The following is a 25,298-nucleotide window of genomic DNA, read 5'->3' as shown; positions in this document are numbered from 1 at the left end:
CCCTAAATACCTTCAAAAGTCCTGGGAAAAAGACCTCAAAAAGACATGCTCAGTCTCTGAACTCTACCTCTTGCTGTCTAGCCCACAGATGTCGTCCCTACCATTTTGCAGTGGGTCCGTTGTCCTCTGAGGGTTCTGTCATTGTCCCAGTGTGAGGGTTGCTGTGTTGTGCTGCTGTTGGGGGAAAAGGCTGTTTTTAGGGGGGCTGGTTAGGCTGGGGTGAGGGGTGGTACAGCTGTACCCTGTACCCCTGATCTCCACTGGACTGTCCAGCCCTCAAGCCCTCTCCCTTTACCCCTCAACTGGTCCCTCTGCCCCCCAGCCCTCAGCTCCTGTGTGTCACCCTTAACCCCTCTCCTTTGCCCCTCAGCCCCCAGCTTCTCTGTGTCACCCTAGAGCTGCCCCTGCCAGCCTCACCATCTCTGTGTGTAACCCACGGTCCCCTCTCCCTGTTCCTCCCTCAGCTCCCAGCCTCTGTCACCCTCAAGCCCCCAGAGTGCCCCTCAAGCTGCCCCTCAGCCCCAATACGCAGGACGCCTCCCAGACCCAAGCAACCATCATTTACAATTCCGGCTGATTTGAAAGTTGAAAGTCACTCCTGCAATATGCCATCAGGAACCGGAGCTGGTGAGTTTCGTTCCACACGGAAAGAGACGGTATTTATCTTTGGGGGCCTCTGTCTAAAAGTGGCCGGCTGGCTCCTGAAAATCCGCGATACGCAGGATGAATCCCACACCAAAGCTGGCACCACTGCCAACTCAGGCTGGTTTGATAGTGCCAACGGAGTCCTACAGTCTGCCACCAAGGACCGGGGCTGGTGACTTTTGTTTCAGAGGGAAAGGCCCATTGTTTATGTTTGGGGGCCATAGGCCCGGAGTGGCCGGCTGGCTCCTGAAAATCCGAGATACGCAGGATGCCTCCCAGACCCAAGCTGGCACCAGTGCCAACTCGGGCTGGTTTGATAGTGCCAACGGAGTCCCACAATCTGCCATCAAGGACCGGGGCTGGTGACTTTTGTTTCAGAGGGAAAGGCCCGTTGTTTATGTTTGGGGGCTATAGGCCCGGAGTGGCCGGCTGGCTCCTGAAAAATCCGCGACAGGCAGGATGCCTCCCAGACCCAAGCTGGCACCAGTGCCAACTCGGGCTGGTTTGATAGTGCCAACGGAGTCCCACAATCTGCCATCAAGGACCGGGGCTGGTGACTTTTGTTTGCACAGGAAAGTCCTGTTGTTTATGTTTGGGGGCCACAGGCCCGGAGTGGCCAGCTGGCTCCTGAAAATCCGAGATACGCAGGATGCCTCCCAGACCCAAGCTGGCACCAGTGCCAACTTGGGCTGGTTTGATAGTGCCAACGGAGTCCCACAATCTGCCATCAAGGACCGGGGATGGTGACTTTTGTTTCAGAGGGAAAGGCCCGTTGTTTATGTTTGGGGGCCTGTGCCCCGGAGTGGCCGGCTGGCTCCTGAAAATCCGCGATACGCAGGATGCCTTCCAGACCCAAGCTGGCACCAGGGCCAACTCGGGCTGGTTTGATAGTGCCAATGGTGTCCTACAATCTGCCATCAAGGACCGGGGCTGGTGACTTTTGTTTCCCAGGGAAAGGGCTGGAGCTTATGTTTGGGGGCCTGTGGCAGAATGGCTCCTGAAAATCCACGATGCGCAGGATGCCTCCCAGACCCAAGCTGGCACCAGTGCTAACCCGGGCTGGTTTGGTAGTGCCAACAGAGTCCTACAATCTGCCATCAGGAACCAGGGTTTGTGACATTTGTTTCCCAGGGAAAGGGCTGGAGTTTTTGTTTGGGGGCCGGCTCCTCCTCCCAGGCCCCGGCTCCTCCTCCGGGACCCTGGCTCCTCCTCCCCGCTTCCCGACTCACGGTGCGGAACGCTGCCCCTCCCAGCTGCCCCTCCCAGCTGCCCCCGGCTCCTGTGTGTCACCCTTAACCCCTCTCCTTTGCCCCTCAGCCCCCAGCTTCTCTGTGTCACCCTAGAGCTGCCCCTGCCACCCTCAGCATCTCTGTGTGTCACCCACTGTCCCCTCTCCCCGCTCCTCCCTCAGTTCCCATCCTCTGCCACCCTCAAGCCCCCACAGTGCCCCCCAAGCTGCCCCTCAGCCTCTGTCATGCCCTGAAAGGACCCCAAAAAACCCCTATGAATTCCCTAAAAAAGCCCTAATTTTCAAAGTGTCCTAAACACCCCACAGAAACCTAAAACTAGCCTCAGAATACTCTAAAATACCCTACTTTTAAAAAGCCCCTAAAACACCCCTAAAAATCCCCAAAGAACCTTTAAAAATCCTTAAGTAATCCTAAAAGAGCTCTAAGAATACCCCTTAAATCTTTAAAATGCCCTGACAAGACTCTAAAAAAACCCCTAAAAAATTCCCCAAAAAACTTTAGAAATACCCTAGTCCTAAAAAAGTCCTCCATATATCCTCAATACTCCTCAAAAAGCCCTAAAAACTTTTAAGTCGTCCTAAAAAAGTCCCAAGAATACCCAAAACCACTCCTAACAACTCCAATTCGTAGTAAGACAGCCCTTAGAACACCGTAAAATAATTATTTTATAACTCTGAAAAAGCTCTAAAGGTATCCTAAACATTCCCAGAGAATTCCTAAAAAACTCCTGCAAAAAAAAAATAAAAAATCCCTAAAATAGCCTTTAGAAGCCCTGAAAAAACCTAAAAAAAACCTAAAAAATGTTCAACCCCTACCTGTAACACTGTAGCCTCCAAACATCATTCCTACCTATTAATCGGGGTAATTGCCTGCACCTGCTGGGAGGGTTCTGGGGCTGCCCCTGTACCCCCAACCCTCAGTGTCAGCTCCTCACCTGCCAAGGCCCCCCCTCCTTGCCCCTCAGCCCGCAATGTCTGTGCCACCCCGAGCCCCCCGACATTGTCCCTTGGCCCCCCGGCCTCCACCGTGCACTCTCCACCTGGTCAGGGGTATTTCAGGGTGCGGTTAGGGGTGGTGGGAGGGCTGGCTCACCTGTCCCCCTCAGGCACCCCCCGCTTTGCCCCTCAAGGCCCCCCCTGCCCCTCAGCCTCTCTGTGGCACCCTCAAGTTCCCCACTGCAGCCCCTCAGCATCTCTGCGCCACCCTGGAGCCCCCCTTCGCTCCTTTGTGCCCCTTCTGCCTCTCAGCTGCCCCCATGTCACCCTGCAGCCCCCTCCCCTCAGCCCCCCATGTCACCCTGCAGCCCCCTCCCCTCAGTTGCCCCCATGTCACCCTGCAGCCCCCTCCCCTCCTGCAGGGAGTCCCGGGTGGGCGCTGGGGGCCGTGAGGGATGGGCTGGAAGTTCGAGTAGGGCTGAGGGGTGAAGGAGGGGACACGGCAGAAGAGGCCTGAGGGGAGGAGGCAAGGCTTAGGACAGGGCACTCCACTTCTTCCAAAGCTGCAGCAAAATAAAACTCTGTTTGCCCTGGCAGTGCCAAACGCCTCCTGCAAACTGACACCAGGAACCTGAGTTTTGTTTTCCAGGGAAAAAAACCTAAAATATCCTTATCCAGCGTTGGTGTCCAGGGGTCCGTGGCCCGAATCACCTTCTGCCTCCTTAATTTGCAAATGGGGCAGGATTTCTCCCCGGCAAAAGCTGCAAGGAACTGCGGCTTTGGCTGGCCTAGCACGGCCAGATCCATTCTCTAAACCTGTCCCAAGACACTCGAGTCCAAGGCTCTCCTTCCTGTGCTCAGGAGCCCCTTCTGGTTTTCCTCAGACCTCCCTACTCAGCAACACCCCAAACTCCCACAAATTTGTCCCATCCCTGAGGGGGCCGTGCCATGCCACCCCATGGCAGCCCCCACCAAGCCCACCACCCCAGCTCCCCGGTGGGGAGGGGAGCAAACGTCAGAGGAGACAAGAGGAGGCAGAGACAGACCCTTTATGGGAGTCATGCTGGGAGAGCCCAGCAGGCAGGGCCCCCTTGGCTGGGGCGGGGCGTTACGAGGGTCTGGGGGCTCGGGAGGATGCTGGTGGGTGGGGGGCGGCTCAGCTGCGCTCCTCCAGGCTCAGGCGGTCGAACAGGTACTCGCCCAGGCCGCTCGAGGCCTCCCCGCCGTTGTTGAGGCGGCGCGAGGTTGGTGGCGTGGTCGCCCAGAGCCTTGATGGCCTTCACCTGCTCGTCCAGGTAGTGGGACTCCAGGAAGTCACAGAGCTGCGGGACACGGGGGGTCAGGCAGGGCCGAGGGTCTGCAGGAGCTGAGGGACCCCCGGAGCAGCAGGAGATCCCAACAACTCCCCTGGGAGCGGGAGGGTGGACAGAGCCTCCGCCCCAGGAGGGGGGTATTGCACCTGGGGGGGCCCTTTCTGGGGGGTGGGGACCCCCAGGAAATACTCACTGTACGGCCATGGCTGTAACCATGCCCCCCCACCCCCCCAGGTCATTCTAGGGCCCCCCTAGCCCCACATCAGGGGGTGGAACCACAGGATCCCCCGGATCCCCGGGGTGATCCCGTGGGAAAAGGGAGGAACTGGGAGCACTGGGAGCTGGGGAGGGGGGGTCAGACCCCTGAGGAGGAGGAGGAGGAGCCTTGAGGAGGGGGGGTGGGTCAGACCCTTGAGGAGGAGGAGGGGGGCGATGAAGGCCGAAGCCGGGGGGGGGTCTCACTCACGTGGGGGTCTCCCTTCTCGGCAGCCAGGGCGTGCAGCTCCAGCAGCGCCTGGTTCACCGACTTCTCCAGCTGCAGCGCCGCCTCCACCGCCTCCAGCGCCGAGCCCCAGGTGTCCCGCTCCGGCTTCTGCGGGGCACCACGGTCACCTGGAGGGGCCCGGGTGGGCCGGGTAGCCCCCCTCGACCCTCCCAGACACACAGACACACGCACCTTGATGTCCTGCAGCAGGATGCGGCCGCCGCGGTTGGTCTGGAAGCGCAGCAGCCCCTCGGCGTGCTCCCGCTCCTCCCGCGACTGCTCCAGGAAGAACCGCGACAGTCGCGACAGGGCCACGTCGTCCCTCTCGAAGTAGAAGCCCTAGGGGAGGGAGGAGAGGTCAGGGGGAGCCCCCCACGACCTCTCCCCACCCCCCAAATTCCTGGGATTCCGCCCTGCCATCAGCGGGGCGGGGCGGGATTCTGGGGTGCACCAAGGGGGTCCCCCAAGGCCCGGGGGTCCCGAGCCCCCCTACCATGGACAGGTAGACGTAGGAGGCGTAGAGCTCCATGTTGGCCATGCGGTTGACGGCGGCCTCGCAGTCGCGGTGGTAATTCTGGCGGACCTGGGACTCCATGGCGGCGCGGACGGACGGACGGATGGACGGACGGACGGACGGAGAGGCTCGGGAGCGGCGGGACGGACGGATGGACGGACGGAGCCGCGAGCAGCCGGTTCCGTTCAAGCACTGTTGAAGCGAGAACGCGGCTGTGGCCGCTCAACGTCCGCCGGGGGGGTTTTATGGCCCTTCCCCGCCGCGGGGGCGGAGAGAAGGGGGCGCGCCCCCCGCCCCCTTTTCGCTCGGGAGGACCCGGGTGGCCTTGGCCCTTGTCCCCGTTTGTCACACGGCCCCGCAGTCAGCATGACTGGGCAGGATTTTGGGGGGGCCGGGGGGGGCTCCACCCACCTTTGTGTGCCCCCCATGAGTGGGGTGACCAGGAGAGGGGGGGCTGGGGGAGACCGCGGTTCTGCACTGGGTTGGGGGGCACTGGGGGGCACGGGGACCCGGGGAGGAGCTGGGGGTCGGTTTTAGGGTGTCCTGGCGTGCAGGTTGCCCGTTAATCGGAGTTAGGGAGAGCCGCAGTTCACCGGTGCGTCGGGGGGCACAGGGGGGGCTGGGCGGCGGTTTTGGGGTGTCCCGGCGGGTCCGGGGGTGCCGGGTGACTGCCGTTAATCGGAGCTTAGCGGGCTGTAGGGTGCGGAAGGAGCTGACTCGGCGCCGGGACCGTAAAAGAGGAACTTGGCAGCGCTGACTCCGCGTTTCCGCCGCGCCGGGACTGGGGCGAACTGGGCGGGACAGGGGGGAGCTGGGAGCCCCCCTCAAAGCCCCCCCACACCCGGGGGGGGACCACCCCCCAAAATGCCCCGAATTCACCCCAAAATCCTTTCGGCGCTGGATCCAGAGGCTGCGCTGCAGGAGGGACGCGGCCCCGTGGGCAAGGGTCCAGATGTGGGACCCCCGCCCCAAAACCCCAGCCCCCAATGGCCGCTCACTGAACCCCGGGACAGACCCCCGCACACACGGACCCCAAATGGCCCTGCGGGGGGGAAGGGGGGGGTGAAGAACCCCTCCCCACCCCTCCCCCATGAGGCAGGACCCCCAACCCCCGCCATGTTGTTGGACAAAAGGGCGGAGGGGGCTGAGCCCCCCCACCCAAAACGGCCCCGCAGCCGCCCCCCCACCCAAGCCACGTGGGAAAAGCGAAAGTGAAAGCGGCGCTGCCCCCCCCCCCAAATTCCTGTCCCCCCATCCCCATCTGCACCCCGAGACCCCTGAGGATTTTTTGGGGGGGGACACACCCAGGAAGCTCCGCGTTCGCCTTTTTTTTTTATTTCCATGGAAATTCCGGAGATACAAAAACCAAGGTACAAAAAAAGAGAAGAAAAATCCACGACGGAGAAAAGCGATGGTGGGGGGTGAAAAGGCGGGGGCCCCGATTTTGGGGAGGGGCGGTTCCCCGTGACGTCACCGCCGAGAGCACCGTGGGGGGTGGGGGACACGGGGGGACCCCCAAAAACGGGGAGGGGGAGGGGGTGTAAACGGGGGGTGTGGCCCCCCCCACCCTGAGAGCCCCCGCCCCGGGAAGGGGGTATTGCACCTGGGGGGGCCCTTTTTGGGGGGCGGGGACCCCCAATAAATACTCACCCTACAGCCATGGCTGTAACCCAACCCTCCCCCAATCCCCCCCGGCCATTCTGGGGGGTCACAGAGACCCCCCAATCCCCCCGGGGGGTCACAGAGACACCCCAATCCCCCCAGGCCATTCTGGGGGGGTCACAGACACCCCCCCCCCAGCCACCCCCACATCGGGGGTGGAACCGCAGAATCCCTCCCCCCCACTCAAAGCACCACAAACAGAGGGCAGGGCGGGGGGGGGGGGCACCCCCTAAAACCCCCCCAAATCCCAGGTGTGGCCTCTGGGGGGTCTGGGGGATGGAGGGGAGGGTCCCCCCCAGCTCGACCACCGCCCCAAACTCCAGGTGAGCGCAAGTGGTGTTGGTTAAAAACCCCCCGGGCCCGGGGTCAGCGCCATCCCTGCCGGCAGGGCCGGTCCGGGGGGGTCCCAGGAGGGGGGGGGCAGAACGTGGCCCCCCCCCCAGAGTCTAGGACATCTTCCAGATGGTCAGCGAGGCCGTGAGGACGCCGGCGGCAAAGATGGTGATGGTCTGCCAGGTGGGGGTCCCGAAGTGGGACAGGAGCCCTTCCTGGGGGGGACACGGGGGGACGAGGTCAGCACCCCGCCCTGGGGGTCCCAGACCTCCCCCCACCCCCCCGGAACAGCCAGCCCAGGGCAGCTGGGAAAAGGGGGACGGAGGATTTGGGGTATATTTGGGGTAATTTGGGGTAAAAGGGAACTTGGGGAAGGGAGATTCCCAAACAGGGGCCTGGCCCCCCGAGGAATGGGGCGGTTTGGGGTTCAAGGGAGGGGTCAGGGGCACAGACCCCCAAGGAATGGGGGGCTTTGGGGTCTCACCCATCCGCCCTGGGCCTGGATCCAGGCCAGCACGTTTTCCTGCAGGTACTCCATGGTCCAGCGCAGGATGGTCTGCACCAGCTCCGGGACCTTGGTGCACAGAGCCTGCAGGGAGCAGGGGAGGGGGCTCGGAGGGGCTCAGAGGGGCCGGGAAGGCCCTTGGGGGGCTCAGAGGGGGCTGGGAAGGCCCTTGGGGGGGCTCCACACCCACCTTGAGCACCAGCTTGCAGGCAAAGTAGAAGAGGGCGACCACACGGCCCCAGTTGAAGGTGCCGTCGGCGAACATCTCCCTGGCCACGCGGAAGAAAAGCTTCTTGGGGGCGTCGCAGCCCACCTGCTCGATCATCCTGCGGCACGGGCACGGCGGGCGGGGGACAACAGGGGCCGGAAGGAAATTCTGGTCAGGTCATTCTGGGGGGTCCCAGAGACACCCCAACCCTGCTGGGGGGGGGGTCCCAGAGACACCCCAAACCCGCTGGGGGGGTCACAGAGACACCCCAACCCCGCTGGGGGGTCCCAGAGACACCCCAACCCCGCTGGGGGGGTCACAGAGACACCCCAACCCCCCCAGCCCCCCCCACATGGGGAGTGGAACCGCAGGATGCCCCTCCCCCCCACTCGGAGCACCACAAACCGAGGGCAGGGCGGGGCCGGGGGGCGGTCCCCACCCCCAAATCCCCGCTGCGGCCCCTGGGGAGCGGCAGGGCTGCCCACCTCTGCAGCTCCATGTTGCTGTCGAGCTCGTCGCCAATGCGGCGCAGGCACTCGCTGAGGCGTTTGGTGTCGGGGCTGCTGGGCTGGGGCTGGCCCAGCTCGGCCTCGCTCAGCGCCACGGCCTGGGGGTCCCCGCAGCGCTGCACGCGGTCCCGCACGAACCTGGGAGCCCCCGGTGCCCTGCGTGACCCCCCGGCTCCGGGGACCCGGCCCCCTGTGCCTCTGTCCCACCTTCCCCCCAGGGCCACGCCTGGAGCACAGCTCACCCCCGTGCCCAGGGCCTTCCCAAGCCCCCCCGATGGCCCCCAAGCCCCCCCTGTGTCCCCCTGGGATCCTCTCGTGTCCCCCCAACTCCCCCCTCACTCCCTGTGTCCCCACGGCTCTGCGTCCTCTCAAGCTCCCCCCTTTGAGTTCCCCCTGCACTCTGCGTCCCCCCAGAATCCCCACAAGTGCCCCCCAAGTCCCAAAGTTCCCCCAGTCCCCCCCGTGTCCCCAAAGCCCCCCCACACCCTGTGTCCCCCCAGTCCCCTCCCAATCCTAAGTCCCCTCCTTGTCCCCCAGCACCTTCCCAGTCCCAAGTCCTTCCTGTGTCCCCCAAAGCCCCCCTGCACCCTGAGTCCTCCATATCCCCTCCCAGTCCCAAGTCCCCCCCTTGTCCCCCAAGTCCCCTTCCCTTCCTGTGTCCCCAAAGTCCCCCCCCACGCCGTGTGTCCCCCCAGTCCCTTCCCAGTCCCACGTCCTTCCTGGGTCCCCCAAGTCCCTCCCTTGTCCCCCCAGTCCCTCCGGTCCCAAGTCCTCAAGTCCCCCCCGTGTCCCCAAGCCGCCCCTTGTCCCTCCGGCCCCGCCCGTTCTCCCGCCGCTCCCCTACTCACGCCCGCAGCAGGATCGCCCCGGTCTGCATGATCTGGTCCGAGGAGGCCCCTGCGGACAGCGGGGCGCTCACCGGGCAGAACCGGCCACGAACAGCCCGACCCGGGCGGCCGCCGCCGCCTGCCCGGGCCGCACAGGCCGCGCGCGGCCGCCGGTCCCCCGCTCCCCCACTCACCACCGCCCCCTGGTGGGCGGGGCGGCTCGCCGCCGCCGGCCCCGGCTCCGGGATCGGCCCCGGATCGCTGCCGCTTCCCTCCTCCTTCGCCTCCGCCGCCGCCGCCGCCGCCCCGCTGGGCCGAGGCCGCCGCCGCCGCCATCGCGCCCGGAACACGTGGGCCCCGCCGCCGTCACGTGACACCGGCGGGGCGGGGCGCCCGCCTCACGTGAGCGAGGGGGCGGTCCGCGCTTGGGCGGGGCGGATGTTAGACCACGCCCCCTGTTCGCAGAGGCTCCGCCCCTTGGCCCGTCACTCCTTGCCCGGTCCCGCCCCCTTCCGGTTTCGACCCCGCCCCCGCAGCCCCCCAGGACCCCCGGGGTCACCGCCCGGCCCCAGGGGTCACACCGGGTGTCACGGCCACGCTCCCGGGGGTCACACCGGGGGTCGCACCGGGGGTCACACCAGGGTCACGGCTCCCGCCGTCCGTGGGGGTCCCGGGGCGACGCCCCCGCGGCGCTTCCGCCGCCCCCGGCGCCTCCCGCGGGTCCCGAGGCGGCGGCGCCGGCCGGGGCGGGAGGGGAACCGGGGCCCGGGGACGGTTCGGGCTCGGAGTGGGCTCGGGGTCCGTGCGGGTGCGACCCCCAAAGCGCAGCCATGAGCCCCAAAAGCTGCCTGGGCTGCACCAAGTGCTTCCTCTTCCTCCTCAACCTCTTCTTCTTCGTGAGTGGGGCTGGGGGGGCACTTGGGGGGCAGGGGGGAGATGGGGGAACCTGAGGGGACCCGGGTGGGGGGCAACAACCTCCCAGTGCTGGGGGGGCACTGGGGGTCCCCCATGTCCTGACCTGGGCTCCCCCCCAGTTCCTGGGCATCCTCCTCCTCGCCTTCAGCTTCTGGGTCCTGTTCGACCGGCAGAGCTTCGCCGCCGTGCTGGGTAAGGCACCCCCAAATCGCGGGGTACCCCGAGCGCTGCGGCACCCCCAGAGGGTCCCTGACCCCCCCTCGGTGTCCCCAGGGTCGCCGCTGCTCAGCCTGAGGCTCTGCTCCTATGGCTTCTCGGGGGTCGGCATGGCCACCATGCTCCTGGGCTTCCTGGGCTGCCTGGGGGCCCTCAAGGAGGTCAAGGCCATGCTGGGGCTGGTGAGTCGGGGGGCTCGGGGGGGTCCGGGGGTTCGGGGAACCGGGAGGGTGCGGGGTGGCTGTGCTGCAACTTCCTGGGGTGACCGCAGGGACACGTGGTGCCACCACATCCTGCACCGGGGGCGCAGCAGTGGGGAGGGGGGGACCCTGTGGGGTGAGGAGGGGCTGGGGGCAGGTCCGGCTGACCCCCACACCCCCGTTTGTCCCCAAAGTATTTCGGGCTGCTGCTGCTGCTCCTCGCTGCCCAGATCACCGTGGCCATCATCGTCTACACGCAGCGTGCAGCTGTGAGTGCGGGGGCTCAGCCCCAGCTGGGGGGAAGCCCGGGGCTCGGGGGGGACCCCGGGGCTCGGGGGGCTCGGCTGTGCTGACCCCTGTCCCCAGCTGGCTGCCAAGGTGGCCACCTACGCAGAGGAGCTGATCCGGAGCTACCCAGCCCAGGGACCCCCTGGGGACCCCCACGAGAGCTGGGACGCTGTCCAGCAGCAGGTGAAACCCCCCCCCCTCCGAAAAAGGAGCCCAGGACCACCCCACGGCCACCACACTGACCCTCTGCCCCCGTCCCCAGCTCGGCTGCTGTGGCTGGAAGGGACCCCAGGACTGGGAGCAGCACGATGAGGCCACCAGGGACGGGGACAGAGCCATCGCCTGCTCCTGCCTCAGGGCACCCAACAGCACCCACGGGAGCCCGGGGGTGCTGCCCCATGGCCACTGCCCCACGGCTGCCCCCCAGGACACCTTCCCCGGGGTGAGGAACGGGGCAATCGGGGGGTCCCGGAGCTCCGTGGGGGGCTCCAAGTGACCCCCCAGCTGTCACCCCAGGGCTGCAAGGAGAGAGTCCAGAGCTGGCTGGCCGGAAACCTGGTCACCATTGTGGGGGCTTGCATCGGCATCGGCCTGGGGGAGGTAGGGGGGATGCCTTCGGGCGGGGGGCTGAGCTGGGAGGGGGCTGGGGGTGCTCGGAGGGCTGTGGGGGGATGCCCTGGGCCGGGGGCTGAGCTGGGGGGGCCTGGGGGTGGCTGGAAGGCTGTGGGGGGACCACAGGTGGGGTGGGCTGGGGGGCCAGGGAGGGCTCAGAGGAGGGTCCTAGGGGATTCAGGGTGGCCAGAAGGGTCGGTGGGGGGGTCAGGGTGGCCGGGAGGGGGGTCAGGGGTCCGAGGGGTTGGGGGGGCTGATCCTGCTCTCTGCTCCCAGCTCTCGCTGCTGATGCTGTCGATGTTCCTGCTCCGGAACCTGGACTCCCGCTACGAGAAGCTGCTGCGGGGGCTCTGAGGGGGCCGGGGTGGTGTGGGGGGGAAGTGCGGAGGGCTTCGTGCTTAAATAAAAGCCATTGGGAAGCAGCGGAACCGGGACGGGACCGGGAGGGCGCCGGGACGGGACCGGGGAGCGCGGAGCAGCAGGACCACGCCCCTTCCCTCTGACCACGCCCACTTCGTCTGCTCCGCCCCTTGCTCCGTCCCTTTCTCTGGGCGGGAAGGGCTCGCGCCAGGCCCCGCCCCTCTCCTCGCCGTGAGGCGATTCCCCCCCCCCCCGCCGGCTCCCCCTCAGCCCCGCGGCGCTCCCGGGACCCCCCGAGGCCCCCGGGACCCCCGACACCGCCCCGGAGCACCCCGAACACCATGGCTGCAGAGGTTCCCTGCGCCCCGGGCGCCGTCATCCCCCTGCCAGGTGCGGGCACCATGAGGGAGCGGGGTGGGGGGCGAGGCGCCGGGCCCCTCCATAACGCGTGTCCCCCCCTCAGCCCCTGCCGAGAGCGGCTGCTCGGACGAATTCGCCCTGGACTGCACCTTCGCTGCCTGCGACCCCGAGCGTACAGGTAGCCGAAGCCCCTGGGGCCGAGGTGGCCGCAGCCAGACTGAGGTGGTGGTCCCTGAACCCTCGGTGCATCCACACAGGGCTGGTGCAGCCACAGCGGGTGGTGGAGTACGTGGCGGCCATGACTGGGCACAGCGGGCACGACGGGCGGCTGCGGGCGCTGCAGCGGGCCCTGGACCCCGCGGCCGCGGGCATGGCGCTGGACTGGAGCCGGTTCCGCAGCGCCATGGGCGCCTGGATCGCAGCGTGCCGGCAGGAGGGGTCAGTGCCCAGAGATGGGCACAGTGCCTGATGCTAGCCAGACAGGTCAGTGGTGCTGACCCATGGCTCCATCCATGCAGGGCCGAGGAGCAGGATGTGGCCGCTGGTGACACTGGACCAGTCAGTGGTGCTGACCCACGGCTCCGTCCATGCAGGGCCGAGGAGCAGGACGTAGCCACTGGAGCAGTGCCAGCAGGTGGGCTTTGGCCCAGGAAAAGGGAGTCAGAGTGGCCCCGATGGGGACACAAACCCAGCCCGATGGGGACACAAACACAGCCTGATGGGGTCACAAACACAGCCCAGTGGGGACACAAACACAGTCCCGATGGGGACACAAACCTGGCCCCATGGGGTCACAAACCCAGCCCGCTGTGTCCCGTCCCACAGAGGAGGAAGGACACGCATCTCCAGCAGCCGCCCAGCTCCAGGGTGACAACACAGACGCCACCAGCCCGTAAGTGCCCGCTGTGGGGACACCCCGCCATCCCTGGCCGTGCTGGCAGGAGCACCCCAGGACCTGTGGGACTCCCCAGCAGCGCCGAGGCCGCGGGGCTGCGGAGCCGTGCCCGGCAGCTGGCGGCCCAGAACGCCAAACTGCAGCGGGACGCCGAGCTGGCCGAGGAGCTCAACGCCCGCCTGGCCGAGGAGATTGCACAGCTCCAGGCACAGCTGCGAAGGTGCTCCCGAGGGGCTCCCGGGCACGGGGTCTGGGTCTGCATCCTGGCAAGGCTGAAGCGCCGTTTGCCCCTGGCAGCAGCCGGCAGGCGCTGGAGCAGGCCAGGGCGGCCGTGGAGGAGCTGGACGACATGAAGGCCGTGGTGAAGCGGCTGGAGGAGGAGAACACCGAGCTGCGGCGGCAGGCACGGCACGCGGTGAGAGACTGAGCTGAGGTGCCACGTGCTGTCACGCTGTCACACGGTGTCCCCTCACGGCTGGTGTCCCCTCCCCAGGAGAAGGAGCAGCGCAGCCTGTGCTCACGGGCCGAGGGCCTGCAGGAGGAGGTCAGCCTGGCGCTGGGGGCTGCCCCAGCGGGGCAGTGCCACAGGAAACCCCAGCCCTGTTTCACCCCTGGCAGAACCAGCGGCTCCTCGCCGAGGGCCAGGGACTGCGGGAGCAGCTCCAGGCGCAGGCGGCTCGGGTTGCCAGCCTGGAGGTGAGCACGGTGGCCGTGGCGCTGGGGGCTGTGTGTGACAGTGACAGTGACACAAGGTCCCTGTCCCTGTCCCTCTGCCCAGGCCCAGCTCTGCCGTGACACTGCCCTGCTCTCTGCCCGGGACACAGCCCTTGCCCAGGTGAGCGCTGCCCAGTGACACTGCCACCACCCCAGCTGTCACCAGGGCCACCCCCAGCCCTGTCCCACGGCCGCTCATGTTCAGGCCCTGTCCCACAGGCAGGGCAGAGGGCGCAGGAGCTGACGGCAGCACTGGAGGAGTACGAGCGGATGGTGCAGGTACAGCACGTCTGCCCTCGGTTTGGGCCCTGACAGCGGCCACAGAGCCCCTGGGTGGCCACAGCAGAGCCCCTGGGTGGCCACTCTCTGTGTGGGGGTCAAGGACCGAGGGTGACAACCCCTTCTCCCCCGCAGGAATTGCGCCTGGAGACGACACGGCTGCGGCAGCAGCTGGGCCAGATGCGGGACGCCTGGGCCATGTAGGGGGGAACACGTGGGCGGGGGATGTCCTTGGGACACTCTGGAGCCTTCACCTCCTCGTCCTCACCCTCCTCCTCCTCCTCCCACAGGCGCCCATGGTGCCCGCGCGGCCAGCTGGAGCTCCAGGCCACGGCCACGGCGAGCCCGGTAAGGGTGGGCTCAGGGGGGCCCTGCAGGGCCACCCCAGCCACTGACTGACCCCGAGGCTCTGCCCAGGGCACGGGGGACAAGGAGGAGGAGGAGGAGGACACAGGGACAGGAGGAGGAGGCCTGGAGGGCAGCCCCAAGGAGGTGGCCAAGGCGGTGGCCCCCCAGGCGCCGCTGTCACCGTGGACGCCGCTGCTGTCACCGTGGGCTCTGGCGCTGCTAGCGCTGCTGGCCCTGCTCTACCTCTTGCCCCACCAGTGGCCCCAGCCCCAGCTGCGCCACCGGAGCCCCCCGCCCCTGTGAGACCCCCAGTAAAGGCCGTTTGGGCAGTGCTGTGAGTGCCCCAGTCTGTACCAGTTCCCCCAAAGCCTCGTCCCAGTCCTCCCAGTGCACTCAAGCAGGGTCAGAGCCGGGGTGTCAGGATCAGCTTTATGGACACTGCACGGGGCCGGGCCGGGCCCCCTCCCTGGGTCTCTCCGCGGCTCTGGAGATCCCGGTGTGGCCCCCAGGGGCTTCCAGCAGGGAGCTGGGTGGTCCCCGACTCTCACCAGCGGCACAGGGTGAGGGCCTGATGGTCCTCAGGGCATTCCCAGTGATCCCAGTATGCAGGAGCCCTCCCAGTACCTGTGTCTGTCCCCAGGTACCGCTCGGCCGCTCAGGTCCCGTCCTGCTCCAGTCTTGGGGGTCCCTGTGAGGGCTGGGGGGTGCTGAGGGGAATGACCTCCCAGTGCCCCCCAGTGCTCCCAGCGTCCCCAGGGCAGCCAGCACCCTCCCTGTCCCCAGTGTCCCCAACACACACAGCGCCCTCCATGCCCTCGCCGCCCTCTCCAGTGTCCCCAGTGCCCCCCAGTGTCCCCATCTGGGCACAGGGTCTCCTCCACAGTGCCCAGACTGCCGCCACCAGGCCCAGGGCCACCCCAAGTCCCCCCAGCAGCATCAGCCCGTGTCCAGCGGGGCTGGGGGGGCCCTGCCTGGCCCCCAGGGTCCCCTTCTGCCGCTCATGCCGCTCGGCGGGGCTGCTCAGCGCCGGGCCTGGGGGGAGATGGGGGTCAGCAGCTGCCCTGGGGGGTTACGGGGGTCTCCCGGGGGTCCCGGGGGGTACCTGGGCGGCAGCGCAAGCGGGCGCAGCCGGGGAAGTGGGAGGGTCTCCCTTGCAGCCCCCCCAGGTGCTGCGCCAGGGTCTCCAGGAGCTGCGACACGTTCACCCTCTCCAGCCGGACACAGCCCTGGGGGTCCTGGGGAGATGGCACAGGAGCCCCCCGGGGGACCCCAGACCCCTTCGGAACCACCCTGGGAAATGCCAGAAATGCCCCAGAGCTCCTGCACCCCCCAAGACCCCCAGAGTAACCTTGGCACTTCAGGGAACCCTCAGAGCCCCCAAGAGCCCCAGAGTAACCCTGGACACCCCAGGGAACCCCCAGACCCCTCTGGGGACCCCAGAGCCCCCCAAGACCCTCAGAGTAACCCTGGACACCCCAGGGAACCTCCAGACCCCTGCGGGGTCCCCAGAGCCCCTCAGGCCCCTAGACTCACCTTGGCCTCCCCAGGACCACCTGGAGCCCCCCCAATTCCCCCCCTTTCCAGGACCCCCAGCCCCCCGGGAGCCCCCCCGGGGACCCCCACCCACCTGGATGTGACACTCGGCCACGAAGTGGAGCTGGGCGAGGAGGGTCCTGAGCAGGGGGGCCAAATCCTTGCCCGCCACCCCCAGCATCCGCTGCAGGGCCAGCGCCCCGAAGTGAAGCCCCCAGAGATCAGAGCAGGCGCTGTCCTGGAGGGGCCAGGGCAGGTCGGGATTTGGGGGGTCTGGGGTCTCGGGGAGCAGGAACAGGGAGGGATTTGGGGAGGGGGCACGCATGGGATTTGGGGGTCTCGCTCACCGGCTCCAGGTTGCTGGGCATCGCCACGGGGTAGTCGAGGAGCAGCCAGGGGGTCTGTGGGAGGGGTCAGGGGGTCCCCAAAAACAGCCCGGAGGGCTGAGGGGGGCTGCTCAGGGGGTCCCCAGTGACCCTTTGGGGGTGAAGGGGCGCAGTCAGGGGGTTTTCGGGACCCTTCCCTGGGGAATGAGGGGGTTTGGGGGGATCCGGGGGGTCCCGTGGGGATCCCGGAGCTCGCGGGGGGGTCCTGGGGGCGGGGGTCTCACCAGGTTGTTCAGGTGGGCGCTGAAAGTGCTGCTGATGGGGTTAAAGCCGAAGGAGCAGCAGCTGCCGAGGGCGGGCAGGGCCAGGAGCAGAAGGAGCGGCGGCACCTGGCGGGGGGGCACGGGGGAGCTCTCACGGGGGTCCCGAGGGGCTCTCGCGGGGGTCCCGGAGGGGCACATTGCGGGGGGGGCGCGGGGGTTCCCCACTTACCGGAGCAGAGCAAGGGGGGGACACGTCCATGGTGGTGCCGAGCTGGGGACGGCGCACGGGGACCCGCGAGCGCTCCCGGAGCCCCCCCGCGACCCTCCAGGACCCCCTCGGGACCCCCCGGGACCCCCTCGGGACCCCTCGGGCCGCGGCGGAGCCGCCGGCGAAAGCGAAAGTGGGAGCGGGCCGGGAGGGGGCCCAGGAAACCCGAGAGGGCAGCGGGACGAGCCGAGCCGCCCCCTCGCACCCACCCCGCGGAGCCCCGAGCGCCCCCTGCTCACCCCGGGGACCCCCTGCGGAACCCCGCGGGGCTCCGGCGCGCGGGACCCCCGCCCGGCCCCGCCGAGCTTTGGGTGCGGCTGCCCCGAGCGAGGGAGGGGGGCCGGGGCGTCCGGGCACGTGCAGGGGCGGGGCACCCCAAAATGTTCCCCCCCAAATGTTCCCCCCCAAAATGCCCCCCACTGCAGCCCGAGACCCCCCGGTCCCCCCCAAAGACAGGACAGCGGCTGCGGCTCGGAGCGCTTTATTGGGGTGGGGGTCGCGGGGCTGGGGGCACAGCGCGAGGTCCCAACTCCCCGCAGATTGGGGGGTCTCAGGGGGCGCCTCCCGGCAGCCAAAGGCAGCGGGGGCGGGTGCAGCGCAGCTCCAGCTCCCGCTCCGTGCCGGGGGGGGGGTCCTGCCCCGGAGCCCCCAGGAGCCCCGCCGGGACCCCCCAGACGCGGGGCACGCTCACGGCAGAGGCCCAGTCACAGTCCTGGGGGGGACGGGACATGAGCGGGGACAGCTGGGGACAGCCGGGGGGTGTCACCCCCCACCCCAAACCCCCCCACAGCAGCCGCCCCACGGCTCGGGACCCCCAAAACGCCACAGCCCAGTGCCCACCCTCCTCCCCCCGCGTCGCCTCTGCTGTTCCCTTCCCCGTGTCCCCACATTGCTCCCCCCCCCCAAAATGTCCCGCACCGCCCCCGCACTCACCGCGTCCCCCCCGCACAGCCACAGCCCGTCCGGGCGCTGCCGCGCCAGGCGAGATCCGCAGCCCCGGAAAGTCCCGGGAAGCACCGCCAGGGCCCCCCCCGGCAGCCCCGCGGCCACCAGAGCCTGGGGACACAGGGGAGGGGGGCAGCGTCACCGGGGGGGTCCGGGGGGATGGAAGGGGACGGGGGGTCCCGGAGGGGTTCGGGGGGGCACGCGATGGAGGGCAGGGGGACAGGGGAGGTCCGGGGGAACAAATGCGGGGTCGCGGGGGAGACATGGGGGCCACCCGGGGGTCAGGGGGGCATCACGGGTGTCCCCGGAGGGGCACGGGGGGCTCCCGGGTCCGCACCTTCCGCAGCCGCTGTGCGGCACCGGCGCCGCCAGGGCGCGCCACCACCACGACCGCGTTCCCGAGCGCCACCGCCGGGAGGAGGAGCTCCAGCGTCAGGGGGCGTGGCCAGCCCCAGGCCACGCCCAGCACTCCCAGCGGCCGCCTCGTCAGCAGGGCCCGCCCCCCGGGCACCTCCTGCAGCGGATTGGTCACGCCTGATCAGAAGCAACGCCCACTCACCGAACAGACACGCCCCCTCCTGCCCCACCCCCTTTGACCACGCCCACCTGCACGGCCCCGCCCGCGCGCTCCGCCCGCTCCGCCCAGCGCAGCAGCGCCCCCCGCAGGCTCCCGCCGGTGTCGCCGCCGTCGCCGTCCTCGGGGGTCCCGGGACCCCCCGGCAGCGCCGCCGCCGCCCCCCGCAGCACCCGGGCCCGCGACGCCCCCGGCAGCCGCCCCCACCTGCGGGAAGGGAGGGCGTCAGGGACCGACCCCCCCTCCCCGAGGGGTCCCGAGGTCGGGGACACCCCCGGGGGGGTCACCCCACCCACCCCCGCACTCACCCCGGGGCGGCCCCGCGGGCGGCGGCCATGGCCTGGGCCAGCTCGGGATCACCGGGGTCATCCAGGGTCACCGGGGGGCTGGGAGGGGACAGAGGGGACAAAGGACACAGGGGTCAGAGGACACGGCCGTGGGAGGGCATCGGGGGCACCGGGACCCCCGCAAGAGGAACAATCGGGGGGGTCCTGAGGGGCACACGGGACCCTCTGGGACACGTCCAGGGCAGGATGGGGCTGAGACCACCCGGGGGGGAGAAGGGGATCCTGGGGCGCTAAACCAGTCCCAGTCTTGGAGTTCTTGTCCTGGGACCCCCCCAGTTTGGGGTCTCCATCCTGGGGAGGGGTCCCTGTCCCATCAGGGGGTACCTGAGCGGCTCCTCCACCTTGGGGGGCTGTTCCCAGGGGGGGCACCCGAATTCTCGCAGCGCCTGGAGGGAGTGGGGGGGCAGAGCCCATCTGCAACGGCACAGGAACCCCCCACACCCACCCTGGGGACCCCCAAAACCGCCCCACTCCCCCCAGGACACCTCCACGTCCCTCCGGCTTCTCCAGGACCCCCCCAAACCCCCCTGGACCCCTCCCAGACCCCCCCAGAGCCCCCCCTTGGCTCCCCCCACCTCATCCAGGTCGGAGCCCCCGAAGGGCTCGGGCAGGTCCAGGGAGTTGAGGGTCACCAGGCCCTGGGGCAGCCTGCAGAGGGGTCAGTGCTCAGTGACCAGGGGTCACTCCTGGCCTGGCCTCGGGGTCAGGGGGTGCTGGTGCTCACCTGTCCGCCGTGTCCAAGGCCACGGTGATGTCCTGGGCCCAGAGGGCAGCAGCAGCAGCGTGGGGCAGCGCCGAGGCCACGGCCACGGCCTCGGAGGGACCACGCACGGGCAGCAGCACCAGCACCGGCCCCGGCACCTGGGGGGGGCAGGGGGCGCTCAGAGGGTCCCCAAAGGCGCCCCAGACCCCCCCGGGGCACCCCAACCCCCCGGGCACCCACCGGCTCCCGCAGGCAGCGCGAGGTCGGGGCCACCCCCGAGATCAGCGTGGGGGGGTAGAAGCGCCGCCCCCCCCCCGGCAGCGCCGGCAGAGGAGCCTGGAAAATCTGGGAGCAAAAAAAAGGGGGGGGGTCCCAACGAGGGGGGGACACTTGGAGTGACACCCAGGGCACCCCCAGACCACCCCTGGGGCACCCAAAAGGGACCCCACAACGTACAGGAACCCCCAAACCCCAAAAACCTCTGAATTTCCCCCAGAAAACACCCCAAACTCCCCCCCTCAAGCCACCCCAATGTCCAGGAACCCCCAAACCCAACCCCAAACCCCAAAAACCTCCAAATTTCCCCCAGTAAACACCCCAAACGGCCCCCAACCCCCACATCCAGGAGCCCCCAAACCCACCCCCAAACCCCGCATCCCCCTCCCCGCCCTGTGCCACCCCCGTGTCCCCCTGTGTCACCTGCGCCCCCTCCTCCCGCGCCTCCCGCAGCAGCTCCTCGGGCAGGGGGGTCCCGGGGGGCAGCGGCCCCACCTCGGTCCTGGCGTCCGTGGGGTCCCCCAGGCGCAGCCCCCCGAGCCGGGCCCGGAGCCGCCGCTCCAGCGCCGGCGCCACCGAGTCCTGGGCCAGCAGCACGGAGCCGCCCCCAGGCAGCTGGGGACACCAGGGGACAGCAGGGACATCAGGGACAGGCCAGGGAACCGCACAGACCGACCCCAAAACAAACCCAGAAACCTCCCGAAGGTCCCCCACAAAAACCCCAGGAGAAACCCAAACGCCTCCTGAAAAACCACCCCAAACCCACAAAAAAAACCAAAAAACAAACCCTGAAACCTCCCGGAAAGGCTCACCAAAAGAAACCCTCAGAAACCAGCAAACCCCCACAAACCCCCCCCCCCAAAAAAACTCCAAAAAATCCCCAAAATCCCCCGAAACCTCCCCAAAAAGCCCTCCCAAAAAAAAAACCTGAAAAACCCCAGAGCCCGTCCCCAAACCCCCCAAACCCCTCCCCGAGCCCCCAGCCCCACCGTGGCCGCGGCGGCGGCGGCGGCGGCGGCGCTGTCCAGGTCGGCCGAGTCCAGCACGATGACAACGAGCCGGCCCCCCCGGAGACCCCCGCCCAGGCGCGGCCCCCGCAGCGGGGACCCCCAGAGGTGGCACCGGAGATCGTCCTGGGGAGGGGGACATGGGGACAGCACGTGGGGACAGGGGACACGGTGCGGACACAGGGACAGGGACCCACAGAAGCGGCACCGCAGCTCCTCCTGGGGAGGCGGGCACGGGGACAGGGACAGGGACCGCACTTTGGGGGGGTGGTCCCGTTGTTGGCCCCTCCCCTGGGCGTGGCCCCGTACCTGCGCCGCTCCCGCGCAGGTGATGGCGCTGATCCCGGGCTGGCCGCGCAGGGCCCGGGGCAGCCCCGGGGGTCCCGCCAGGACGTTCAGGACCCCCGGGGGCAGCGCCGCCCCCTCCCCGCCCAGCTCCGCCAGCAGCAGCAGCGGCGGCGCCGCCGCCGGGGGCGCCACGAGCACGGCCGTGTTCCCTGGGGGGACACCGGGAACGATGGGAGCCCGAAAGGGGCTGGGATCCCCAAAAGGGGCACCCCGGAACCCCCCCCGCACTCACCCATGGCCAAGAGTGGCCCCAATTTCCAGAGCAGCTCCGGCAGCGAGCAGGGACCGGCCAGGAGCAGGGCCACCACCCCTGGGGGGACACAGGGACACCCACAGGGGGTCAGGGGACGCCGTGGGGACACGATGGGGACACCGTGGGGACAATGACACTCACCCAGCGGGCGCCACCCCCCCTCGGGGGGCTCCAGCCCCCGCAGCGGCCGCAGCCCCAGGTCCAGCTCGGCCCCGAGGGTCCGGCACAGGGGGCGCCCCCCGCCCAGGGCCAGCAGCGCCCCCAGGGCCACCCCGGGGTCCCCCGACAGCAGCGAGGCCAGCCTGGGGGGACAGAGCGGTCAGGGGGTCACCCAGGGTCACCCGCGGTCACCCGGGGTCAGAGGTCACTCACCTGGCCAGGTGCTGCCCCCGCCGGGGCCCCCCCAGCCCCGCCCAGGCTTCGGCCGCCGCCGCCGCTGCTGCCACGGCCACGGCCACGTCCGAGCTGTCCCCGGCCGGCACCGCGGCCACCGGCCGGCCTGGGACACAACGGAGGATGGACACTGACCGCTGGACACTGACCGCTGACCCCAAAGCCTGACCCCAACCCCCGAGCTGTCCCCGGCCGGCACCGCGGCCACTGTGTGGCCTGGGGACACAGGGATGGACACTGACCACTGGACACTGCCCGCTGAGCACCGAGCTCTGCCCCAAACCCTGAGCCCAACTCCGTGACCCTGCCCCAATCCCTGACCCTGCTGTGCCCCAGTGACCCCAAACCTGTGCCCTTGACCCTTGACCCCAGTCCCTGTGCCCTCAGTGTCCCTCGCGTGTCCCTCAGTGTCCCCAATCCCTGTCCCCCGCGTGTCCCCCGCGTGTCCCCCGCGTGTCCCCCGCGTGTCCCCGCGTGTCCCGTACCCGTGGCCGCCTCGCGGCACTCCAGCCGCTCCCTCCCCTCCGGTCTCAGCCAGGCTCCGTTCACGAAGTGTCCGAGGCTGCGCCCGTGCGACTCCAGCCACGCCTGGGGGGGACGGGGACCCTCTGGGACCCCTCCCCAGGACCCCCCGGGACCCCCAGGATCCATCTGGGACCCCCCAGGACCCCTCCATCCTCACAGGACCCCCCAAAACCCACCCCAATCCCCCCGGTGCCTCCTCCAGCCCCATTATTCCCCCCAGACCCCCCTAAATTCCTGAGGAGGCTCCCAAGATGCCCCCAAGACCCCCCCAGATTCTGAGGGACCCCCCAGGACCCCACGAGCCCCCCCAGAAAACCCCAGAGCCCCCCCAGAGCCCCCCAGGACCCCCACGGGGACCCCCAGGGCCCCCCTCACCTCGCCCGGGTTGGTCCCGCCGGGGATCGGCCCGTCCTCCATGGTGGCGAAGATTTCGGGGACCGGGGGAGCCCCGAGGGCGGCCAGAGCCGCCATCACGGCCGAGCAACCACCGAGACGGGCAGGGCGGGCCAGAGCGGCCCCGAAACACCGAGATTTACCGGAAGTGGCCAGAGCGGCACCGGAACCACAGAGATTGGGCGGAAGTGGCCAGAGCGGCACCGGAACCACCGAGATTGGGCGGAAGTGGCCAGAGCCGCACCGGAACCACAGAGACTTAGCGGAAGTGGCCAGAGCGGCCCCGGAACCACCGAGAGTCACCGGAAGTGGCCAGAGCGGCCCCGGAACCCTGAGAATCACCGGAAGTGGCCAGAGCAGCCTCGGTAACCATGGAGACGGGGCCGCGCCGGAAGCGGAAGTGGCGGGAGGCGAAGGCGCGGTGAGGGCGGGCCTGGGGGTACGGGGCGGTTTCGGGGCTCCCGGGGGTTCCCGGGGGTTCCCGGGCGGTCCCGGAGCTCTCGGTTCCCTCAGGCCATGGCGGACCCGTCGCTGCTCTCGGCCGAGCTGGAGGCGGACGAGGAGGAGGAGGCGGCGCTGCGGCGGCTGCTGCTGCAGGTGGGCCCGGGGCCGATCCCGGCGCCGGTTCCGATCCTGGTTCCGATCCCGATCCCGGTTCTGACCCTCCCGGTTCCCGCAGGTGGACCCGGACCCTGAGGAGGCGCCGAGCCCCGGCCCCGCCCGGGCCGTGACCCCGCAGCCGGGTACGGGGGGCTCGGGGGGATTCTGGGGGGGCTCTGTTGGATTTGGTGCATTTTGGGGAGGTTCCAGTGGATTTCGGTGAATTTTGGAGGGGCTCTGTTGGATTTGGTGCATTTTGGGGGTCTCTGTTGGATTTGGTGCATTTTGGGGAGGTTCCGGTGGTTTTTGGTGCATTTTTGGGCGGTCTCCGTTGCGTTTCTCCCCCGCAGGTCTCTGTGTCAAGACCCGCGAGGCGGGCGGGGGTCCCAAGGTGTTCCTCAACGTTTGCCACTCGCCCGAGGTGCCCCCGCCGCCCCCCGTGCCCCCCCCGGGGCTGCAGGAGCTCCTGCGGGACCCCCCCGGCCCCGGGGGCTCCTTCCGCATCCCCATGAGCCTGGGGGAGCCCCACGCCGAGCTCGACCGAGGTCAGAGACCCCCCCAAACGCCCCCCAAAAACCCCTGACCCCCCCGGGACACCCGGGACCCCCCCAAATCTGCTGCGACCCCGCAGGGGGAAGGGGCTGCACGGCCTACGACGTGGTGGTGAACTCGGGCTTCTTCAGGACCCTGCAGGTGGGGCTGGGGGCGTTAATGGGGTCTGGGGGCTTCTGGGAGGGTGAACTATGGGTTCCGCAGGAGCCTCCAGGTGGGGCTGGGGGGGGAAATTGGGGTCTGGGGGCTTCTGGGGGGGTCAGGGCAGTGAATTGGGTCTGGGGTCCCCCAGGCCGACCCGCTGTACCTGGAGTTCTTCCTGACCGTGGCCCTGGAGGGGCTCTCGGACAAGTACGGGGTGGAGCTGGAGCTCACCGGTGAGTCTGGGGGGCTGGGAGGGGCAGACCCCGCCCCAAAATCCCCCCTGTGTCCCCCGGGACCCCTCCCCAGAGTAACCGCGGACCCCTCCCCGCCGCGCCAGGCTGGCGGGTGCTGCGGAACCGGCGCTGCCTCGGCTCCATCGCGGCCCAGAGCATCCGGGCCCGGCCCCAGCCCCGCATCCAGGAGCTGCCGCCGTATGTGGGACCCCTCCCCACATTAAACCAAAACACCCCGAGACCCTTCCCCAGAATACCCCTGACACCCCCGGGACCCCTTCTCAAATATCCCTGGGACCCCTCCCCAAAAACCTTGGGACCTTCCCCAGCCTGACCCCGGCCCTGGCCCCGCCTCTAGGAGCTGCCGGGGTGAGGGGGACCCCTCCCCAAAACACGCCCAGGACCCCTCCCCAAAAACCCCCATGCCCCCCCCGTTCGTGGTCGTGGCTTCGCCCTCGGCTCAGGAGCCGCAGGAGCTGCAGGCCCGGGTGCACCTGGAGCAGGTGGTGAGTGGGGAACTGGGGGGACTGGGGGGGGGCTGGGAGGGGATTGGGGGGGACTGGGATGAGCTGGGGGGGGATTGGGAGGGACTGGGGGGAACTGGGGGGAAGCTGGGATGAGCTGGGGGGCACTGGGAGGGACTGGGGGGCACCGGGGTCTGTGCTGGGAGGGGGCTCCACCATCCTTGGTGGGGGGTAGGGGAGCAGTGAGGGGGGTCGGGGCGCAGTGGGCGTGTCCTAACTGTGGCCCCGCCCAGGAGGGGGCGGCTCTCTGTGGCTGGGGCTGAGCGAGGAGCGGCTGCTGCTGCTGCGCCCCGCGCCGCCGCCGGGGGGCGCTGCCGGCGCCGCTCCCGCGCCTGCTCCGGGCCGCCAGGCGGCGCTGCTGGAGCTGGGGCTGCCACTGCGCATGCGCGCCGACCCCGCGCGGTGCCGCGCGCGCTTCCACCGCCGCTCCAAGGTAACCATGGCAACCGACCGGGAGAGACACGCCCCCTCCACCGGGGACACGCCCCCTGTCCCCCGGGGACACGCCCCCCTCTAACGCGTGGCCACGCCCCTTACAGGTTCTCACCGTGACGATGCCGCTGCTGCGGGCGTGAGGGACCCCCGAAATCCCACCCGGGACCCCCAAAAAACCCACCCGGGACCCCCCGAAATCCCACCCGGGACCCCCTGAAAAACCCACCCGGGACCCCCCGAAATCCCACCCGGAATGCCCTGAAAAACCCACCCGGGACCCCCCA

The 25,298-nt window shown here is 69.1% G+C and overlaps 7 protein-coding genes across 14 annotated transcripts; 3 read left to right on the top strand and 4 right to left on the bottom strand.

Moving 5' to 3' along the window:
• Positions 1 to 3,865: 3,865 nt before the first annotated feature.
• LOC115917118 (ferritin heavy chain A-like) lies at positions 3,866 to 5,403 on the bottom strand. Its single transcript, XM_030970849.1, is given in 5 exon segments — positions 3,866 to 4,070; positions 4,072 to 4,152; positions 4,610 to 4,735; positions 4,820 to 4,966; positions 5,121 to 5,403. Coding segments are annotated over 5 exon segments (540 nt in total). The 5' UTR covers positions 5,223 to 5,403; the 3' UTR covers positions 3,866 to 3,986.
• A 1,577-nt stretch (positions 5,404 to 6,980) lies between these two features.
• On the bottom strand, positions 6,981 to 9,512 carry BAX (BCL2 associated X, apoptosis regulator). Its single transcript, XM_030970850.1, has 6 exons — positions 9,380 to 9,512; positions 9,207 to 9,255; positions 8,335 to 8,496; positions 7,832 to 7,967; positions 7,621 to 7,725; positions 6,981 to 7,351 (listed from the first exon to the last, which is right to left on the bottom strand). The coding sequence occupies exons 2-6, from the start codon at positions 9,233 to 9,235 to the stop codon at positions 7,250 to 7,252; spliced, it is 534 nt and encodes a 177-aa protein (XP_030826710.1). The 5' UTR covers positions 9,236 to 9,255; positions 9,380 to 9,512; the 3' UTR covers positions 6,981 to 7,249.
• Positions 9,513 to 9,713: 201 nt separating this feature from the next.
• Positions 9,714 to 11,770, top strand: CD37 (CD37 molecule). Its single transcript, XM_030970863.1, has 8 exons — positions 9,714 to 10,081; positions 10,220 to 10,292; positions 10,374 to 10,498; positions 10,711 to 10,785; positions 10,883 to 10,987; positions 11,067 to 11,246; positions 11,321 to 11,404; positions 11,693 to 11,770. The coding sequence occupies exons 1-8, from the start codon at positions 10,016 to 10,018 to the stop codon at positions 11,768 to 11,770; spliced, it is 786 nt and encodes a 261-aa protein (XP_030826723.1). The 5' UTR covers positions 9,714 to 10,015.
• A 41-nt stretch (positions 11,771 to 11,811) lies between these two features.
• Positions 11,812 to 14,676, top strand: CCDC155 (coiled-coil domain containing 155). Of its 2 annotated transcripts, XM_030970854.1 has the most exons (14): positions 11,812 to 12,166; positions 12,240 to 12,314; positions 12,394 to 12,574; positions 12,655 to 12,770; positions 12,962 to 13,028; positions 13,108 to 13,251; positions 13,329 to 13,446; positions 13,525 to 13,575; positions 13,650 to 13,727; positions 13,810 to 13,866; positions 13,965 to 14,024; positions 14,160 to 14,224; positions 14,315 to 14,372; positions 14,442 to 14,676. In XM_030970854.1, the coding sequence occupies exons 1-14, from the start codon at positions 12,118 to 12,120 to the stop codon at positions 14,673 to 14,675; spliced, it is 1,353 nt and encodes a 450-aa protein (XP_030826714.1). In that variant the 5' UTR covers positions 11,812 to 12,117; the 3' UTR covers position 14,676. The 2 variants fall into 2 exon arrangements, with proteins under 2 accessions (XP_030826714.1, XP_030826715.1); XM_030970855.1 differs by having other exon boundaries at positions 13,525 to 13,727; positions 13,951 to 14,024; positions 14,315 to 14,577.
• A 112-nt stretch (positions 14,677 to 14,788) lies between these two features.
• On the bottom strand, positions 14,789 to 16,937 carry FLT3LG (fms related tyrosine kinase 3 ligand). Of its 4 annotated transcripts, XM_030970858.1 has the most exons (6): positions 16,724 to 16,937; positions 16,516 to 16,620; positions 16,253 to 16,306; positions 16,000 to 16,143; positions 15,475 to 15,607; positions 14,789 to 15,404 (listed from the first exon to the last, which is right to left on the bottom strand). In XM_030970858.1, the coding sequence occupies exons 1-6, from the start codon at positions 16,751 to 16,753 to the stop codon at positions 15,028 to 15,030; spliced, it is 843 nt and encodes a 280-aa protein (XP_030826718.1). In that variant the 5' UTR covers positions 16,754 to 16,937; the 3' UTR covers positions 14,789 to 15,027. The 4 variants fall into 4 exon arrangements, with proteins under 4 accessions (XP_030826718.1, XP_030826719.1, XP_030826721.1 ...); XM_030970859.1 differs by lacking the exon at positions 16,253 to 16,306; XM_030970861.1 differs by lacking the exon at positions 16,516 to 16,620.
• A 290-nt stretch (positions 16,938 to 17,227) lies between these two features.
• Positions 17,228 to 22,647, bottom strand: ALDH16A1 (aldehyde dehydrogenase 16 family member A1). Of its 3 annotated transcripts, none has more exons than XM_030970852.1 (17): positions 22,509 to 22,647; positions 22,094 to 22,196; positions 21,588 to 21,714; positions 21,357 to 21,517; positions 21,195 to 21,272; positions 20,924 to 21,111; positions 20,597 to 20,740; positions 20,031 to 20,222; positions 19,572 to 19,676; positions 19,353 to 19,489; positions 19,204 to 19,276; positions 18,953 to 19,014; positions 18,590 to 18,667; positions 18,045 to 18,241; positions 17,696 to 17,818; positions 17,445 to 17,474; positions 17,228 to 17,308 (listed from the first exon to the last, which is right to left on the bottom strand). In XM_030970852.1, exons 1-16 carry the CDS (start codon positions 22,602 to 22,604, stop codon positions 17,467 to 17,469), a joined length of 1,872 nt encoding a protein of 623 aa, XP_030826712.1. In that variant the 5' UTR covers positions 22,605 to 22,647; the 3' UTR covers positions 17,228 to 17,308; positions 17,445 to 17,466. The 3 variants fall into 3 exon arrangements, with proteins under 3 accessions (XP_030826712.1, XP_030826713.1, XP_030826711.1); XM_030970853.1 differs by adding an exon at positions 18,314 to 18,488 and having other exon boundaries at positions 17,234 to 17,474; positions 18,045 to 18,221; XM_030970851.1 differs by lacking the exon at positions 17,228 to 17,308 and having other exon boundaries at positions 17,337 to 17,474.
• A 263-nt stretch (positions 22,648 to 22,910) lies between these two features.
• Positions 22,911 to 25,252, top strand: PIH1D1 (PIH1 domain containing 1). Of its 2 annotated transcripts, XM_030970856.1 has the most exons (9): positions 22,911 to 22,947; positions 23,040 to 23,123; positions 23,206 to 23,269; positions 23,477 to 23,671; positions 23,758 to 23,819; positions 23,971 to 24,055; positions 24,160 to 24,253; positions 24,414 to 24,561; positions 25,119 to 25,252. In XM_030970856.1, exons 2-9 carry the CDS (start codon positions 23,043 to 23,045, stop codon positions 25,152 to 25,154), a joined length of 765 nt encoding a protein of 254 aa, XP_030826716.1. In that variant the 5' UTR covers positions 22,911 to 22,947; positions 23,040 to 23,042; the 3' UTR covers positions 25,155 to 25,252. The 2 variants fall into 2 exon arrangements, with proteins under 2 accessions (XP_030826716.1, XP_030826717.1); XM_030970857.1 differs by lacking the exons at positions 22,911 to 22,947; positions 25,119 to 25,252 and adding an exon at positions 24,813 to 24,870 and having other exon boundaries at positions 22,954 to 23,123.
• The last annotated feature ends 46 nt before the right edge of the window (positions 25,253 to 25,298 follow it).

This window comes from Camarhynchus parvulus, unplaced genomic scaffold (assembly GCF_901933205.1).
Source record: "Camarhynchus parvulus unplaced genomic scaffold, STF_HiC, whole genome shotgun sequence".
NCBI lineage: Eukaryota > Metazoa > Chordata > Aves > Passeriformes > Thraupidae > Camarhynchus > Camarhynchus parvulus.
This window is presented reverse-complemented; position numbering and strand designations above follow the sequence as displayed.